This window comes from Pundamilia nyererei, unplaced genomic scaffold, assembly GCF_000239375.1.
Source record: "Pundamilia nyererei isolate P.nyererei 1_Seehausen unplaced genomic scaffold, PunNye1.0 scaffold00139, whole genome shotgun sequence".
Taxonomy (NCBI): Eukaryota; Metazoa; Chordata; class Actinopteri; order Cichliformes; family Cichlidae; genus Pundamilia; species Pundamilia nyererei.
This window is the reverse complement of record NW_005187540.1, coordinates 608,469-623,771: the sequence shown is the minus strand read 5'-3', so window position 1 is coordinate 623,771 and position 15,303 is coordinate 608,469. Positions and strand designations below refer to the sequence as shown.

Below are 15,303 nucleotides of genomic sequence, written 5' to 3'. Positions count from 1 at the left end.
GTGCGTGTTTGTGTGTGTGTGTGTGCGTGTGTGTGTGCGTGTGTGTGTTAAGCTGCTGTAATCCTCAGGCAGCATCTGTGTTACACACATCTGTCTGCATGTGTGCGATCAGGTAAACAGCTGATCAGCCGTCCTGAGTCAAGTTTCTGGTCTTGTGGTCAGACAGACTCCTCCTCTTCGTCCTCCATGTTGGACTGCAGCTGGCGGTCCTGGTTTGGTTCTGGAGGTTCACTCGGACCGGACCCTCCTGCAGGTGTAGGACAGCGGTCATGTGCTCTGACAGAGCGTGCCTGGTTTTAGTTTCAGTCACCGAAGCATCAGACCTGATTCACGAGCGCAATCCCGATGACCCCGTGACCTCAGAGCACCGCCAGGGGCGGGGCTACACGGTGAATGATAAGTCAATTCTGTATGACTGACTTGTTTGGTTTCAAAGCCAAGTGAGCTCAGAACCATGGCGCCTGAGCTGGTGGCCTGGTGCTGCACGGTCAAATGCAGCGTCCCTGGTTCGATTTCCACCCGAGACCCTCTGCTGCTCTCTCACCCTGCTTCCTGTCTTCTCCTCACTCTACCACATCTCCCATAATCCCTCAGTGCACCACCCCCTACCTCCGATCTATCAGACACCCTTCCACCCTCCATGAGAAGAGGTCTGCTGGGTGGAGGAGGGGCTGCTTAGGAGGATTTCTGTTGGTTTCTACAACCCCCCACCCACTCTGTAGTCCCCCCCACCCCTGCAACAACACTGCAAAGAGGAAGAGGAAGTTTGATGTGCGTTATAAATAAGTGTCTGTGTGTGTGTGTGTCTGTGTGTGTGTGTATGGGGGGGAGTCCTGCCTCCCAGGAAGTCTCACTTTAATGCTGGTTAATAATGGATGCTGTTTCCATGGAGATTGATGAGCTGATGTGACAAGAGAAACCTTCACTTAGCACATGCTAACACGCTGAGAGCTGGTGTGTGTGTGCACGTGTGTGTAAACCTAAACCCAGAGTGGATGTAAGCACAGAGCAGATCAGCTGATAGCGGAGGATCAGTGCTGCTCACATCCAAACACCTGCTGCAAAACACGAGGCAACAACCAATCAGCTTTCATGCTTCAGAGCACCTCACAGTGGCGTTAGCATCAACATCTGTCCCTCAGACTGAAAGATGAGCTCCAGATGTTCAGCTGATGTCAGACTACAAATCCCATCAGGCTCAGTGAGTGTGAGGCTTTCACCGAGTACCATTAAGGGGATCCACCTGGATGTGGGTGTGGCCGAACAGCCTCTTACTGGAGAATAAAGACATGTTGTTTTGGTCATGTGAGCGATGACGTCCACCAATCGCAGAAGTAATTATAATGACGGATAAGGTCACCTCAGGTGACACAGACAACATCAGGAATCCTGCAGTTTCATTAAAAGGTTAAAGGTCAAAGCGCGTCCGTTGAGAGTTTAGTAGTAATAATGACAGTAGTGACCGTTGTCAGGAGTTTGTACACATAATAAATAAAAGAATAATGAGGTGATGCTGATTGATCAGGAGGATGAAGGTTCGTACTCATGCACAGACTAACACTGTTAGCAGGTGAGGTCAGGACACCTGACTCACCTGTCCAATGACCTTCGTTACCTGCTGTCACGACCTGTGCCTTAGCTGTTCCTTAGGCAACAGCCTCAACCAATCAGCAACCGTGAAAGAGGATTCCAGATGTCTGTCTGTATTACCTGCCTATGTTACTTACCTGTAATACCTGTGTGTCTGTAGGTGAAGGAGCTGGGTCGAGCTGACGAGGTGTTGGACCTGTCGGACTACGAGCGCTGCGAGGAACTCAGGAAGAACAAGAGCCGCAGCAAGAAGAACCACAGCAAGTTCAGACTGCAGCGCTGCAGCTCGCCAGGAAACACGGTACACCTGACACACCTGCACACACCTGACACACCGTGCTGTTGCCAGCTCACTGTCAGGTGGACCTCACCTGTCTGCTCTCAGCCTGCTGTCCCAAACGACCAAAAGCCACCACACCTGATCCCTCGTCATTATCATCCGCCCTTTTTCCTCCTCCAGCTCATCCGAGGGAAACCGAGGCGTTCCCAGGCCAGCTGAGAGATGTCACGTCTCCAGCATCCTGGCTCTGCCCCGGGGCCACCATCTGTATTATGATGATCATCATCATCATTATTCACAAACAGCCAATGGGATGAGGAGGAGTCTTTGTAAAACTGGGAATTAGGTCACAGAAACATATTTACAGAACATCAAGGCTCCTTTTTCCTGGTGATAAGTGTCAGTAAGCTCCTCCCACATGTTGGTGGTGTCACGAGAATCCCGCCTGACGGCGGCCTGAGATTCATCTGTATTTGAGTCGGCTGTCATGTCCACGTCCACAGACACTTCCCATGGTGTTTGGAGTGACCGCCATAAAAAGTTGCAGCAGGCGAGTGTGAAACTGATGAAAGCTGCGTCCATGTCGGTCGTGCTGGTCCCATCAGAGTCCAGAAGGAGCGCCAGCAGGGGAGGACTCGCTGTGATTAACACCATCCACGCCTCACTTGTCCCATAAAGAGCAGCAGCAGCGGTGCTCAGCACAGAGGCAGAGCTCTGATTCATCAAACCTCCTGTAACCTAAGGTCATTGATTATTCATGTTCCCAGGCGGCTCGTGTGTCGCACGGTCTGCACATGTGCAGAAGCTCAGAGTGAATCTGAATAAAACCTCCGTCTGAACTGTGCAGGAAAGCAGGTGGAGCTGTTATTGACCCGACTCAGCAGCGGCTGTCAGTGAGCACAGGTGGAGCTCCAGCTCCAAGAGGCTTTCCTCGACAGCAGCACACACACACACACACACACACACCAGATGTTCGCAGATACCCAGAATGCTCTTGGGGAAAGGGGGAGGGGCGGATCAAGTGTCCTGCAGACTGGGTGGCAGATTCTATTACACACACATACTTGTCTTTGGGTACTTGTGAGGACCATCACTGACGTGTGTTACCTGAACGGGACCTGGTCTTGAACCCTGAAACCACTCCAGAGTTGAAATATGCCATGAAATGCCAGAATCTGTGCTGCAGGTTTCCTGGTGATGTCATATACAGGACAAATTCTCGGAGGGGTGGAGACCTGATATCAAGGCCCGCCTCCTGCACCGCCAAAGTCTCTGTGTGGTCAAGCCACGGCCTCTTATTCCTCTTATGGAGGGTTATTTTATTTATACAGTTTATTACTAACTAACCTTTTTCTTAAACTTCACACAGGTATTTTATTTTTAGGCATTTTAAGTTTACTTTTCTATTGATACAATTATAGGAAATGTCTTTTTCTTTTTCATTTATATGGATTTTTCCATCTATATCTATGTATTTTATGTATTTTTTGTTAAGATATGCGGGCGATCTTTATCTTCAAGCTCGGGTCCTCTACCTGGGAGCTTGAGGGCCCTGCGCTCTTCTCTGAGGTCTTACAATAAAGTTTAAACTCCAGGCGTGCTTGAAAAAAAAATGTTTTATGAGCTTTAGCAGAGTTAAGCGTTAGCAGGAAATTAGCTAACTAGATCTCTAAATATACCGCTCTGCCATGACTGTGGGTGTTATCAAAATTAATTTCAGAGGTGTTTGGAGGGTCGTGAAGTTGGCCTAGATGACATATGATGATGTGCTAGCTGGTGGCTAGTTACAGAGCTATAATTAGGCTAAAACAAACACATTAGCACAGGAAGATGGAGGATGAGGATCAAACTGTTCTCAGTATGAAACCAGTGCTGTCGTATTCCAGAAAGAAGAAGCCAAAGACAGAGTAGACTTCAGTCCACAGAACATCTGAGATGATTCATTAGGCGTGAATCGGTTACCTGCTCACGGTGAAAAAGTCCTGATCTTGACCTTTATGTCCACTCTGAGAAGGGTTCTTTTCTGAAGAATAAATATGTTTTGTGACTGTTTCCCTTTTTTCCTTTACTTTATGCAACCTAGAAAAACCCTGCTCGAAGCAAGTTTATGTTCAGAAGTAAATAAATAAATGGTAAATGGCCTGTATTTATATAGCGCTTTACTAGTCCCCAAGGACCCCAAAGCGCTTTACACATCCAGTCATTCACCCATTCACACACACATTCACACACTGGTGATAGCAGCTACATTGTAGCCACAGCCACCCTGGGGCGCACTGACAGAGGCGAGGCTGCCGGACACTGGCGCCACAGAAGTCACACAGTGCATGTCAAGACTTTTATTGTGAAAGGAAGAAGCAGGAATATTGCACCTTATGTCCGTGTGCAGAAACAAAGAGCTTCGGTGTGCAGTTTGGGTAATGACAAGATAAACAAAAAGGTTTTTTTGACAGAACGGTCGAAACGATAGCTCCATTTTAATTATTTTACTGCTTTCTAGTGCAGTAGAATCCCTTTCTGTGGTTACTGGTGACATCGCAGCACCGCTTCACATGATGTCCTCCATGTTGGTTTGAAGTGTGACAGTGAGGACCCTACAGGTCTTTGCACTAATAGTGGTCCCCACATTGAGAGACAAACATGTATACACACACACACTCAGCAAGTGTCACCCACCGAGGCTTCGTAATCCAGCTGAAGGGGGACAGGGGCGGGGTCCTTATGTGTGATGTCAGCAGTTCTATCCAATCAGTGTTCACAGTAAATCAGCTTCTGTTATAACGTACAGACGTCTGTGTGAGACCTGCTCTGAATAATAAACACAGATACTTTCAGCTCGAGGTAAAATCATTTCTGCGTCTGTGGCGTCTCCATTAAAAGCTCTAAATGCCTGAAAAACTGAACCAAATATTGAAACATTAAAAATACAAACCGGTGTGTCTGATGGCGTGAGCGTGGACTAACTCTGTTGTGTCTCTGCTCTGTTGCAGGTTCCCAACCTCGTCTTCCTCGCTGTCAGCCCAGAGGAGAAAGAATCCTGGATCAGCGTCCTGAATGCCGCCATCACCAGAGCCAAGAACAGCGTTCTGGACGAGGTGTGATCTTTGATTATGTAAACAGGGAGCCCCGCTGTGTTTAGTCAGTAAGATTGGGCCCGCCTTTGTTCGTCAGCAGCCTGAAAGCCGCAGACTTGTTAGTAGTTTGTCACCTGGACAGATTGTGTAGTTTTTCCAGGTTTAAAGATGGAAGCTGTTCGGATCAGGTGAGGACGTCTGGGACAGTCGACGACCTTTCACCCTTGAGCTGTAAATGAAACTGAATCGAGGTTTTCGTTTCCGAGTGTGTCTGACGTGCAGAACTGTCCGTGGCCATTGTACGTCGAACACGTCAGTGACGCTAAAATCAGACTCTCAGGCAGCTTCTGAATGTGTTTCTGTGGTTTGATTCTTTTATAAAGGAAGTAGACATGATGAAAGCAGAAGTTACTGAACCTGAACATGCGTGTTTCATGTGACTGGGCTGCTTCCCCCACTCACTTCCTGTTACACGGCTGAGCGGCGTCTGATTTTAATGCAGGTCTGACTCTCGATGTTGGCGTTTCCTGCGACTTTTCTGTTTTGATGTGTTTATTCTGTAGCAGCGCATGTGCCAGAGCAGCTGTCTGCCTTTTCCACCGCTCGATACTCACGTCGATACCCCGATCAATAGTCTTTCACAGCGTGTTCCAGGCTAGTGGCACATGCATGTCCTATTGATGATGTGCTGTGTTACATCCAAACTCTTGAGATCATGATGTGCGGTGGCCACGCCTTAGACTGGGTGTCAAAGTGGTAAAAAAAAAAGTGAGGAATCCATCCAATCACCAGGTAGAAACACGCCTCATAAACAGTCAACAGGAAGTACGGCCAGCGTCAGCAGGACGTCCAATCCTGAGCTCGTGCTGGTTAATGCTAAGTTACCTACATGGAAGCGTTCGCGGCTCCGTCCATCGGTCCGTCTGTGAGAGCACCATGATGATGATGATGATGATGACTGCAGGTCGTGTAACTGCTTAAGGTGTCTTTATGTGATTGTGTCAGGTTTGTCCTGGAGGAGCTCCCACAGTGATTGGTGGCCACGTGCCTTCTTCGTTTGTTTTTAGGTGATGGTCGAAGACTCGCAGCTGTCTCATCTGACTCGAGATCGAGTGAAGATCCCTCACAACCGCCGACTGCCAACCAGAGGCCACCTGCTGGCTGTGGTCAGTATCCTCCTCTTCCTCTGGGACTTTATTCTTCATCAAACCTCGAACTTCTGATGTGAATGATGAGGCAGGTTACAGGTTAGCAGCGGGCGCATCCTGTTGGGACACTTTTTACAGTGTGCTGTTTGCCTTGTTTTGGAGGTGTTGGTGGGATTTTCAGTGTTATTCAGATTTTGGGGCAGCTTTGAGCCGTTTTGAATGGTTGGTAAGTTTTTCCACAGTTTTTTGTGTTTTTTCAGCAGATTGTTTTCTGGATATTTCGAACAGTTTATCGATGCCGTTCACAGTTGTTCTTTGTTTTAATAGAAGCATTGAACAGTTGTTATTTTGGGGTTTTCTTTGGCACGAATCGTTTTTCCTCTGCTTTGCACCGAAACATTTGTTCTGACCTGTCAGGTATGTGCAGACTGACTGTGGGACTCTTCGTTCTAGTGGTCAGAGCGGCCTGAAAAAGCTTTTTTCCGTCAGACTCTTTGTGTCTTTGTTGATTTTCCTCCTCTCTCTGTCTGTCAGGCCTCCACCTCCTCCTCGGATGGGATGCTGACTCTGGACTTGATCCAGGAAGAGGATGCTGCAAACACTCAAGGAACCGGCTTGGAAAATTCTGCATCCCACCTCAGTCCGGACTGTGCCAGGTCCAAAACAGATGGCGCGCTCTCAGCTCGGACTGCCGAGGCTGCTGGGAAATCTCACAGCCTTCCCCGTGAGGTGACGGTGGTCTCAGAGCAGACCCCCCAGCCAGAAAAACGCCTCACGACGGCAGAGAAAAACCGCTGCGCCTCCATGGATGAGATCCTGAGCCACTCTGAGACTAGAGCCGATAAGAGTAAAACGGCGGCAGCGAGTCGTTCGTCTGCCTCCGCACCGACCGCTGCGATGGCGCCCGTCAGTCAGCTGCAGGAGCTCATCAGCCAGAAGTTGGAGAAGACGGAAAGGCTGCTGAAGGAAGTGCGGGGCGACACCGAGGGTGAGCGGGGAATGGTGAGGTGGGGGAAGGAGTCGACCGAGGCAGAAAGACTCCTGAAGGAGGCGAAGGCGGCCTGGAGTCAGGCGCAGGAGGTGCTGGAGGAGGTGAAGGAGCTCAGGGAGTTGTACCAACAACTGGACTCCACCTCCCCTATCACCTCTTCTAAAAGTTCCAGACTAAACCGCAAGAGCCTGATGTGAGCCGGCCGGTACGACTCAGCCCGGCCCGGGTGAACGGCTGTGTCCGATGGACTTCCGATGAAGATGGACGAATCACTTTAAAACTCTTTAAATTCAGGTTTTAGCTGCTTCCAGGACTTGATACCTGAGGCATAGATCCCTCAGAGACTAACCTACAGGTCCCCTCAAACCTCCAAACCTAACAGGAATTGTTCCTCAGAAGGTTCCTGATTCTGGTTGGTCGGCTCGTCGCTGCCTTTGATTAACCCGAGTAGTTTTTCAGTTTAGGTTCCTTTAAAGGAAACTTACCTGACGTCAGTGTCAGAGAGACCGGAAATGTGCCAAGACAAGAGTTTGGAGACGTGGAAACTGTGGACCCCGATCTCATTCTGGTCCACGGCCTTACCTGTGGATCCTTTATGCTCTGCTTCCTGGGACAAACCTTCAGTTTGAGGCTTAAAAACTGAAGAGGAATCAGTCGACGGTACGAATGCAGGGTGTTTACTGTGGAGGTCAGAGTTGGAGGACGACTCTGAAAGTGACGGTACGAACTGGTCTTCCTGCTGATGGTTGGTTTCCCCCACAGACGCCGCTCAGTACCAACTTTTTCTGGAGCTCTGGACTTCCATCAGAACCAGTTAATGCGACTGGTTTTGTTCTTTGCTGACTGCAGAGGAAAAAGCAGTTTGTGCAGTTGTTATTAAGGAATTTAAAGTCGGTACATCAGATGTTTGGTTCATCAGAACAAACAGCTTACTTTCACACGTTGTTAGAAAAGTTCACACAAGAACAACCAGAACCAGTCATGGTCTCAGCCGCCGTCACAGAAGCCGGCGAGGATGAACCGATCTACGCTGTGACCGGCTTTTGCTTCCCGAGTCGTCCTCCTCGGACTCTTCTTCTTCTCTGAATGTGGCCGCCTTCAATCTTAGCTGGAAACTCAGGTGTAAAAGTTCATCAGGAACTGGACCAACTGTCCAATCAGAGCTCCTGAGGTCTGCACTATGAAGCAGGTTCAACACTCCAGGGTATCTTTAACAGCCATAGCATGACCTCCAATCATGCGTGTCCATGGAAACAACCCGTCACACTCACAGAGAGCTTCTTCGCGGTGCACACCTATGAGCGTGCTCAGACGGTTTACCAGAAACTGTTTTTATTTGGAGTTTTTCGATTCCGCAATAACAATTAGTGAGTTTCCTCGGAGCATAAGTTTATTTTTTTATCAGATTGTATCGAGCTGGAAGATGATCGAGGTTCAGTGGGAGCAATAAATAACAAACAGGTAGCTTCATTTTTGTGTCTCACATTCAGCACATCCGTCAGAGGTGGGTGTGAGAACCGGCTGATTGTGATTGATTTTATTGATCTGTATTTGTCCTTGCACGTGCTGTATTTGTTCCTGTTTCCTCTGATCTTCCTGTGTTTTTTTGATCATTTTATACTCGCACTTCTCCTCGCCAGCTGCTGTAGCCTTAAACCCAGAGGGGATGATGGGAGATGTAGTCCTGAAGGGATGTGAAGCAGGTGGTGATGCTGTGAGTCCTGATCAGTTCATGTGCTAAAATAAAACCTGCAAACTCAACCTGGATCTGTGCCGTCTGTTTGATCTGCTAATGAGGAGTGAGTGTGTGTGTGTTCCTGTTTTGAGTCAATGTGGGGCCACACAAATTGGTTCGTAATAACTAAACTTGAAGTTTGACTACACCGGGGGACTCGGGTTAAGTTTATTCTGTGGAACGTTGGAGTCAGATTAGATTTAAGGTTTAGATGAATTACATTGTCAGTTTACTTCCACAGACATATTTAATCAGGAACATCCAATCAAAATTCTCAAATTTCACTCACAAAAGGCTCTGACAGCACAAACACGGTCCAGAGGTCCAGTTCAGGTGATGCTAGCAGATGGCTAGCAGCTACAGATACCTGTGGGTCAAAGAGGCCACGCCCCTATTACGTTAAGCACGTTTATTTCTGCTGTAACGTTTTAACATGGAGTCTCTGAGACAAACTCACTGCTGCCTCTGCTGGACGTCAGAGGATCTGCAGGAAACAAATGTGAGTTAATGTAAAGTCCTCAGAAGTGATGAAAACTGAACTTGAAGCGTGTGAGCTCTTGTTGCTAAGAGACCTGCTGTTGCCAACTGACTCTCAGCTGAGATGAGAAACACCTTCAGGTCACACCTGCAGACTCACCTGTCTGTACTAATAAATGCTCAGCGTGCCGGTTTTCAGGGCGCACTCCTGCACCTCAGCTAAAAAACGCCTCCCAGGTGCTCGGATCAGCTCAGACTAAAGGCAGGAAGCATCATCGTGACTTCTGCTGGTTAAAGGTTGCTCCTGCGGAGGAGCCGGCTGGTGTGTGCAGAGGCTGAGCTGAGATGCAGGTGTGATACCTGCAGGGGGTTCGGTTACAGTGAGATTCAGCAGACAGCGTGCACCACATTTATTATTCTAAACCTCTAAGGACGAGAGCGGGACACTGACGGCGTCGTGACCAGCCTGTGAAAACTTTAGAGTCATGAAAAGGAGAACAAAGCTGAGGAAGAGCAGGCCCACTCATCAGTGACGTCTGAGAGCTTCAAAGTCCCTCGCTGGTCACCGCCCTGCGGTGGACACGCCTACCCTCTGGCTACGCCCCTGCTGCAGTGTAAAGCAGGTGTTTTCCAGCATCAGCAGGTGTGCAGGTCGCTCTCAGACGTCTCATTCAAACTGGATGCAAACTGCAGATCATTTGCTTATCAGGTGGAGCCTGATGATTGAAACAAATCAAAGACATTTACATACACACACACACCTGCAGCACACAGGTGAGGCACACACAGGTTAGTCGCCTCCCTGTGGGAACATCACCAAGTGCCATAAACAAAGTCAGTAAGTAAATGTCAGGTGAACATCAGATTGATGGATCGGCTCAGATTTACTGATCAGAGTGTGTGTGTGTGTGTGTGTGTGTGTGTGTGTGTTCAGTTAAACGGCGTTACCTCATCAGTGTCAGCTGACTGCAGGTTTCATCATAAACACTTCTGCTTCATGACTGACCAACGATGGGCTGCGAGGTCAGTTTCATGATCACAGACAGAGAGCTGGGGAACACCTGCGATCACAGAGCCCGCGGCCCACTGAGGCCGTGCTTCTGTACGGTGACCTCTGACCTCTGAGACGGATTATAACGGTAAAAGATCGAAGAGCAGGTTTAAAATGAGGAACATGGTCAATGATTTGGTACCTGAAGCTTATCAAATCAGTTTTATGACTTTATGAGTCTCACGATGAACTTTGACCGCCTGATCGTCACCATGACGCTGTAAGACGCCCGAACGCTCGTCTGTGAAAAACAGACTGCTTCAGATTCTGTTTAATTTCCTCCTTTCTATAAAAAGTGAAGTAAAACATTTTTATCACAGAAATCAGAGCTGCGTGTGCTTGGCTCCGCCCCTCGTTGTGATGTACATCCATATAAGGAAAAAATAAATCTTCAGAGGACCGAGTGCTCATGACAGGAGTATATCGAGTCAAGACACACACACACACGCAGAGCAGGAAGCGTGACTGCAATGATGTGAAATCATTTGATGAGCTGTCAGCAGAAAGAACCAATCATCGATCAGCAAGTGATTCATGTGCTTATTACAAAATATTCAAAATAAAACATCTGAAAAATGGGCGTGGCTCACCAGGGAACTTATTTTAACTTAGACAAATATCTGGCCTGTTCTCAGGTGACACATTATGACCCTCACAAAGGGACAACTCTGCCCTCTGCAGGCAGAGAGCTGCAACTACAGCTGGAAACCAACAGGTTGGAAACCTGCAGCAGATTTCCACAAAAAGGATTCATCATCACTGGATACTGATCATGGCGGCACAGGAACACACTCCAGGAGCTGGGCGCTGCCACAGCAGCCAAACCCGAGACATTCCTGTTGGACAAACTGGACACGCACGCCGCAGTGATAGATGTAGCTACACCGAGAGACGGCAACATCAGGAAGAAGAACACGAGGAGCCTTTCCATTTCTGATTGTTCTTTATTCTAAAGTGAAAAATAAAATTGTTTTCATAATTTAGGGCGTGAAGAGATGTGACGAGAAAGGAGAAGGCGTGGAGATTTCAGTCATTTTATTCAAAAACACTCTGGTTACAGCAACACGATCAGAACACAGGAATAAAAAAATAAAATTACGGAGGAGGAGCATCGCTCCAGCTTTACGCTTCCAAACTTAACACGACAGATCAGGCCAAACGGACGACAGCACAAACCTACAGAGACCAGTTCACTTCTATTTACACAGGGACCCGTGGGGGTGGGAAGGGAGGCCGCAGACCCACAGGTGACGGGGGCGGGGTTAAAACAGTAACAGTCAATTTAAAAGAATGAAGAAAAAAAGCTTAGGGGAGGAGCCAACTACAAAGAGCTTTGGAGTCATCCAATCAGAGAGCAGAGAGGAGGGCAACTCTGGATCCATGTTTGGCGCAATCAGCTGCTGAGAATCATGGGTAGTGTAGAGTGGAGTCACAGGGTCAGGAGAACTGGGTTGACTGGGAAGAGCTCCGCCTTCCAGCTGATCAATAATCAATAAAGGAGAGACAGGAACACGCCGCGTTCTCTAGGCAGACAGTCTGGCAGCGCTGTGATGTCTAAGAGCTTGGAAAGAAAAGCGTCTGGACGTCTTTAAGTGGCTTGAAGATGTTTCACCTCTCATCTGAGACGCTTCTTCAGCTCTGCCCTCTGCAGTCCAGACGCTTTCCAAGCTCCTTAGACTACGATGACCTGGATGACTGAGAACCTTCACACACATAATTGAGAAACACCAATCACGAAGGGCGTTCCTGGGATTGTTAAATATTCTGTTCACAGGAGTGGGGAATGGCGTGTTGCCGCCCCCTGCTGTCTGTGATGAGGATGAGGAGGTGATGAATCTGGAGCAGACTGAGGAGCTGCTGAGGTGTTCCTATTTTTTTTGTCCTTCGTGACTTTCTTGAATTCCATATCTGTGCGTGACATGTCTGAGGGAACGCGGCGCATTTCTGAGCTCTGTTATCGACCTCCTGCTGACCAGCTGGCTGGCGGAGTGACATCACCGCGGTGAAGGACAGCGATGAGCCTGATCGCAGTTTCCTGTTTGTCTGGAGCTCCAAAACCACGTCCTGCCAGGGTCAGGGGGAGGTGGGGAGGGGCGGGGGTGTCAGACGATATAGCGTACGAAGGTGATTGGACTACTCGTCGTCGTCATCTTCACCTTCATCATCGGCGTCTCTCTTCCTCTTCTCGCCCTGAACAGCAGCGCCGTCCTCATCTGAGGAAATCAGAGCAGCCATCAATCACCTGATCAATAATCAGTAATCAGTAATCAATAACATGGTGACACTGAGGAGGAAGCAACCCTGACAGAACTACGATTCCTTCACTCAGCCGAGAGAAGAGCAGAAATCGTTTTGCCACTAGGTGGCGCTGCACTGAACGGGTTTCATTGAACACATCAATCACATGACAGCGAAACTCGCAATGACTCATCATCGGGTAACTACGCACATGTAAAAGCTGTCACCAGGGAAACGTGGCCTAAGCGTGCAGTTTAAACGCCATGATGTGATCGTTACTGTAACACAGACATCGACGGCGAAGTCACCGTGACGACCGCCACAGGGGCTGTAAAAAAAACAACAACTCCCCTCCCCCCAAAAGAATCCAATCACGTTTCAGCGACACAAACCTCCATCCTCTTCTTCCTCCTCGTCCTCTTCGTCCTCCTCGACGTAGTCTCCATCGTCCTCTTCATCCTTAAAATATGTTAAAAACACGTTAAACTCAACTGTGAGCACGCCGTGAGGCAGGCTCCTCCTCCTCTGCTCTCTGTTTACCTTCATTATAAATGAAGTTGTAAGTCATGACCTCTCACCTGGATTCCCTCCTTCATCAGGTACGACAGACCGACCTCGTCTCCCTCAGAGCCTTCCTCATCCTCATCGTCGTCTTCATCGTCGTCATCTCCTGGCGGGCCGGCTTCATCATCCTCATCTGGAACAAAACATCCTAACATCAGAAACAGGACGTTCGTCCTCCCCGTGGACCACTTCCTGTCCTTAATCCGAATTAGGCGGCTGAAGGCGACCAGCAGATCTGCACGCGCTCACTGGACGGAAACGTTTATGGCTTAACGAAGTGTGCACATAAAAAACAAATAGACCCCGCCCCTCGGTCAAGCCAGAGAGACTCCGCGTTAGCGGCTCACCGTTCTCGGCCTCGGAGTCGGGCACCTCATTGTCTTCCTCGTCAAACCCGTCCAGGTAAGTGAGCTGAGGCAGCAGCTCGAAGACGCCCTCTCTGTAGTCGTCCAGCGCTGAGACCTCACAGCTGTACAGGTCCAGGCTCTTCAGGTTCTTCAGGTTTTGCTGCAGTACAAGAACAAAGCAGAGGAACCCTCAAAAACATGGACAGCAACGCCAGACTCCCCGACTTTAATCTGCTGCTACGTTTCAGGGTCTCCCATCGACAGGTTCGGGTGTTTCGTTAGCGATCGGCCTAACGAGCTTAATGAATGGACGTACCAGAGGCTCGATGGTGCTCAGATCCTTGATCTTGTTCCCGCTCAGGTTCAGGTAGGTCAGGCTGGGACATTTCTCCGCCAGCGCGTCCAGACCCCCCGAGATGGTGTTATCGCTCACCTCCAACTGAAACACGGGAAATGCATCATCATGCGTGCTGAGAGGAGGAAGCAGCACACAGACAACAACTACTCAGCTCATTCCCGCCAGATCTTTCCTCATCTATCGACTCTGTAGAAGTACTACAGTAGTACAGTACTGCAGCAGTACTTCAAATATTTTCATTCATCTCCAAAAGTATGAAACTTTGTTTCCACCACTGAAAAACAAATAAAGTCAAACATAACTCCAAATTCTGAGTTGAAATTTCAAGTTAGTACTGCTAACCAGGATCTAGCTCGGTGGATGACATTTCCTTATTATCTGGATGCAGATGGATGATGTGTGTGGGCCATATCCCTAAATTTGAGTTCGGTATCTCAAAGTGCACAATACTGCTTTCCTGTGGCAGAAACAAGCTGATGCATAAAAGTGGAATATCGTTCATCTTCTCAGTGTGAGGGTCAGTGCTGGGGTCAAAGGTCATAAGACACATTCAGAAGGTACATCCAATCAGAGGTCACATGTGATGTTCATCACAGCACACACGCCGATCCTGACTGTGCTGTGTTCAGGTGTCGTAGCTGCGGGTGAACTGACCTTGCGTAGTTTCGGCAGTGAGGGCAGTTTGGAGAGCGAGCTGAGGCCGACATTCACCATGCTGAGGATCTCCAGCCCCGTGTAATCGTCTGTGAGTCCTTCCACCTCACCGTCGCTGGAGCGACAGTTATCCACCACCAGCTCGGCCACCTGAGCGCCACCGCATCACATGACAAAGAGTAAAATTTACACCACATTATACATCACAGGTTTATTCAAACTTTCAGTTTGCATGCCTCACACTCACCTGTTGCCACCTGGTGGCGTACACACAGACTGCAGTCTGTGACCGTAAAATATAATGTGTTAAATAAACGATCTTCCGACATGTCCGCATTTAAAAATTACTGTAGCCCCGTGGGGGGGGGGGGGACGACAGTTTGCCCAGCTATTACACACTCACACATCTCCCTGCCCAGTTACAGGTGTGTACCCAACTTCATACACACCTCTGGGGCTCGCTTCTTGAAAACGAGACCTCATATAGAATACAGGGTGGGCCATTTATATGGATACACTGTAATAACATGGGAATGGTTGGTGGTATTAAAGTCCTGTTTGTGGCACATTAGTATATGTGAGGGGGCAAACTCCTCAAGATGGGCGGTGACCATGGTGGCCATTTAGAAGTCGGCCATCTTGGATACAACTTTTGTTTTTTTCAATAGGAAGAGGACCATGTGACACATCACACTTAATGGTAATGTCACAAGAAAAACAATGGTGTGCTTGGTTTCAACGTAACTTTATTCTTTCATGAGTTATTTACAAGTTTCTCTTTGTTCACAGCCATTGA

The 15,303-nt window shown here is 48.6% G+C and overlaps 2 protein-coding genes across 3 annotated transcripts in view; one reads left to right on the top strand and one right to left on the bottom strand.

Moving 5' to 3' along the window:
• Window positions 1-8,844, top strand: part of plekho1b (pleckstrin homology domain containing, family O member 1b) — a 14,576-nt gene extending 5,732 nt beyond the window's left edge. The window contains exons 3-6 of the mRNA XM_005744123.2: window positions 1,751-1,891; window positions 4,861-4,965; window positions 6,012-6,110; window positions 6,627-8,844. Coding sequence (XP_005744180.1) covers window positions 1,751-1,891; window positions 4,861-4,965; window positions 6,012-6,110; window positions 6,627-7,280 — 999 coding nt within the window. The 3' untranslated portion in view covers window positions 7,281-8,844. The remainder of the gene's footprint in view (window positions 1-1,750; window positions 1,892-4,860; window positions 4,966-6,011; window positions 6,111-6,626) is intronic.
• Window positions 8,845-12,004: 3,160 nt separating this feature from the next.
• Window positions 12,005-15,303, bottom strand: part of LOC102214167 (acidic leucine-rich nuclear phosphoprotein 32 family member E) — a 5,992-nt gene continuing 2,693 nt past the window's right edge. Inside the window, exons 1-7 of one of the 2 annotated variants that reach the window (XM_005744116.2) lie at window positions 14,755-14,984; window positions 14,508-14,657; window positions 13,812-13,934; window positions 13,496-13,655; window positions 13,163-13,281; window positions 12,977-13,043; window positions 12,005-12,559 (exon numbers count right to left, since the gene is read on the bottom strand). In XM_005744116.2, the coding sequence (XP_005744173.1) occupies window positions 12,480-12,559; window positions 12,977-13,043; window positions 13,163-13,281; window positions 13,496-13,655; window positions 13,812-13,934; window positions 14,508-14,657; window positions 14,755-14,844 (789 nt within the window). In that variant the 5' untranslated portion in view covers window positions 14,845-14,984 and the 3' untranslated portion in view covers window positions 12,005-12,479. Of the gene's footprint in view, window positions 12,560-12,976; window positions 13,044-13,162; window positions 13,282-13,495; window positions 13,656-13,811; window positions 13,935-14,507; window positions 14,658-14,754; window positions 14,985-15,303 lie in introns of those variants that run through there. The other variant, XM_005744117.1, reaches the window with a different exon arrangement.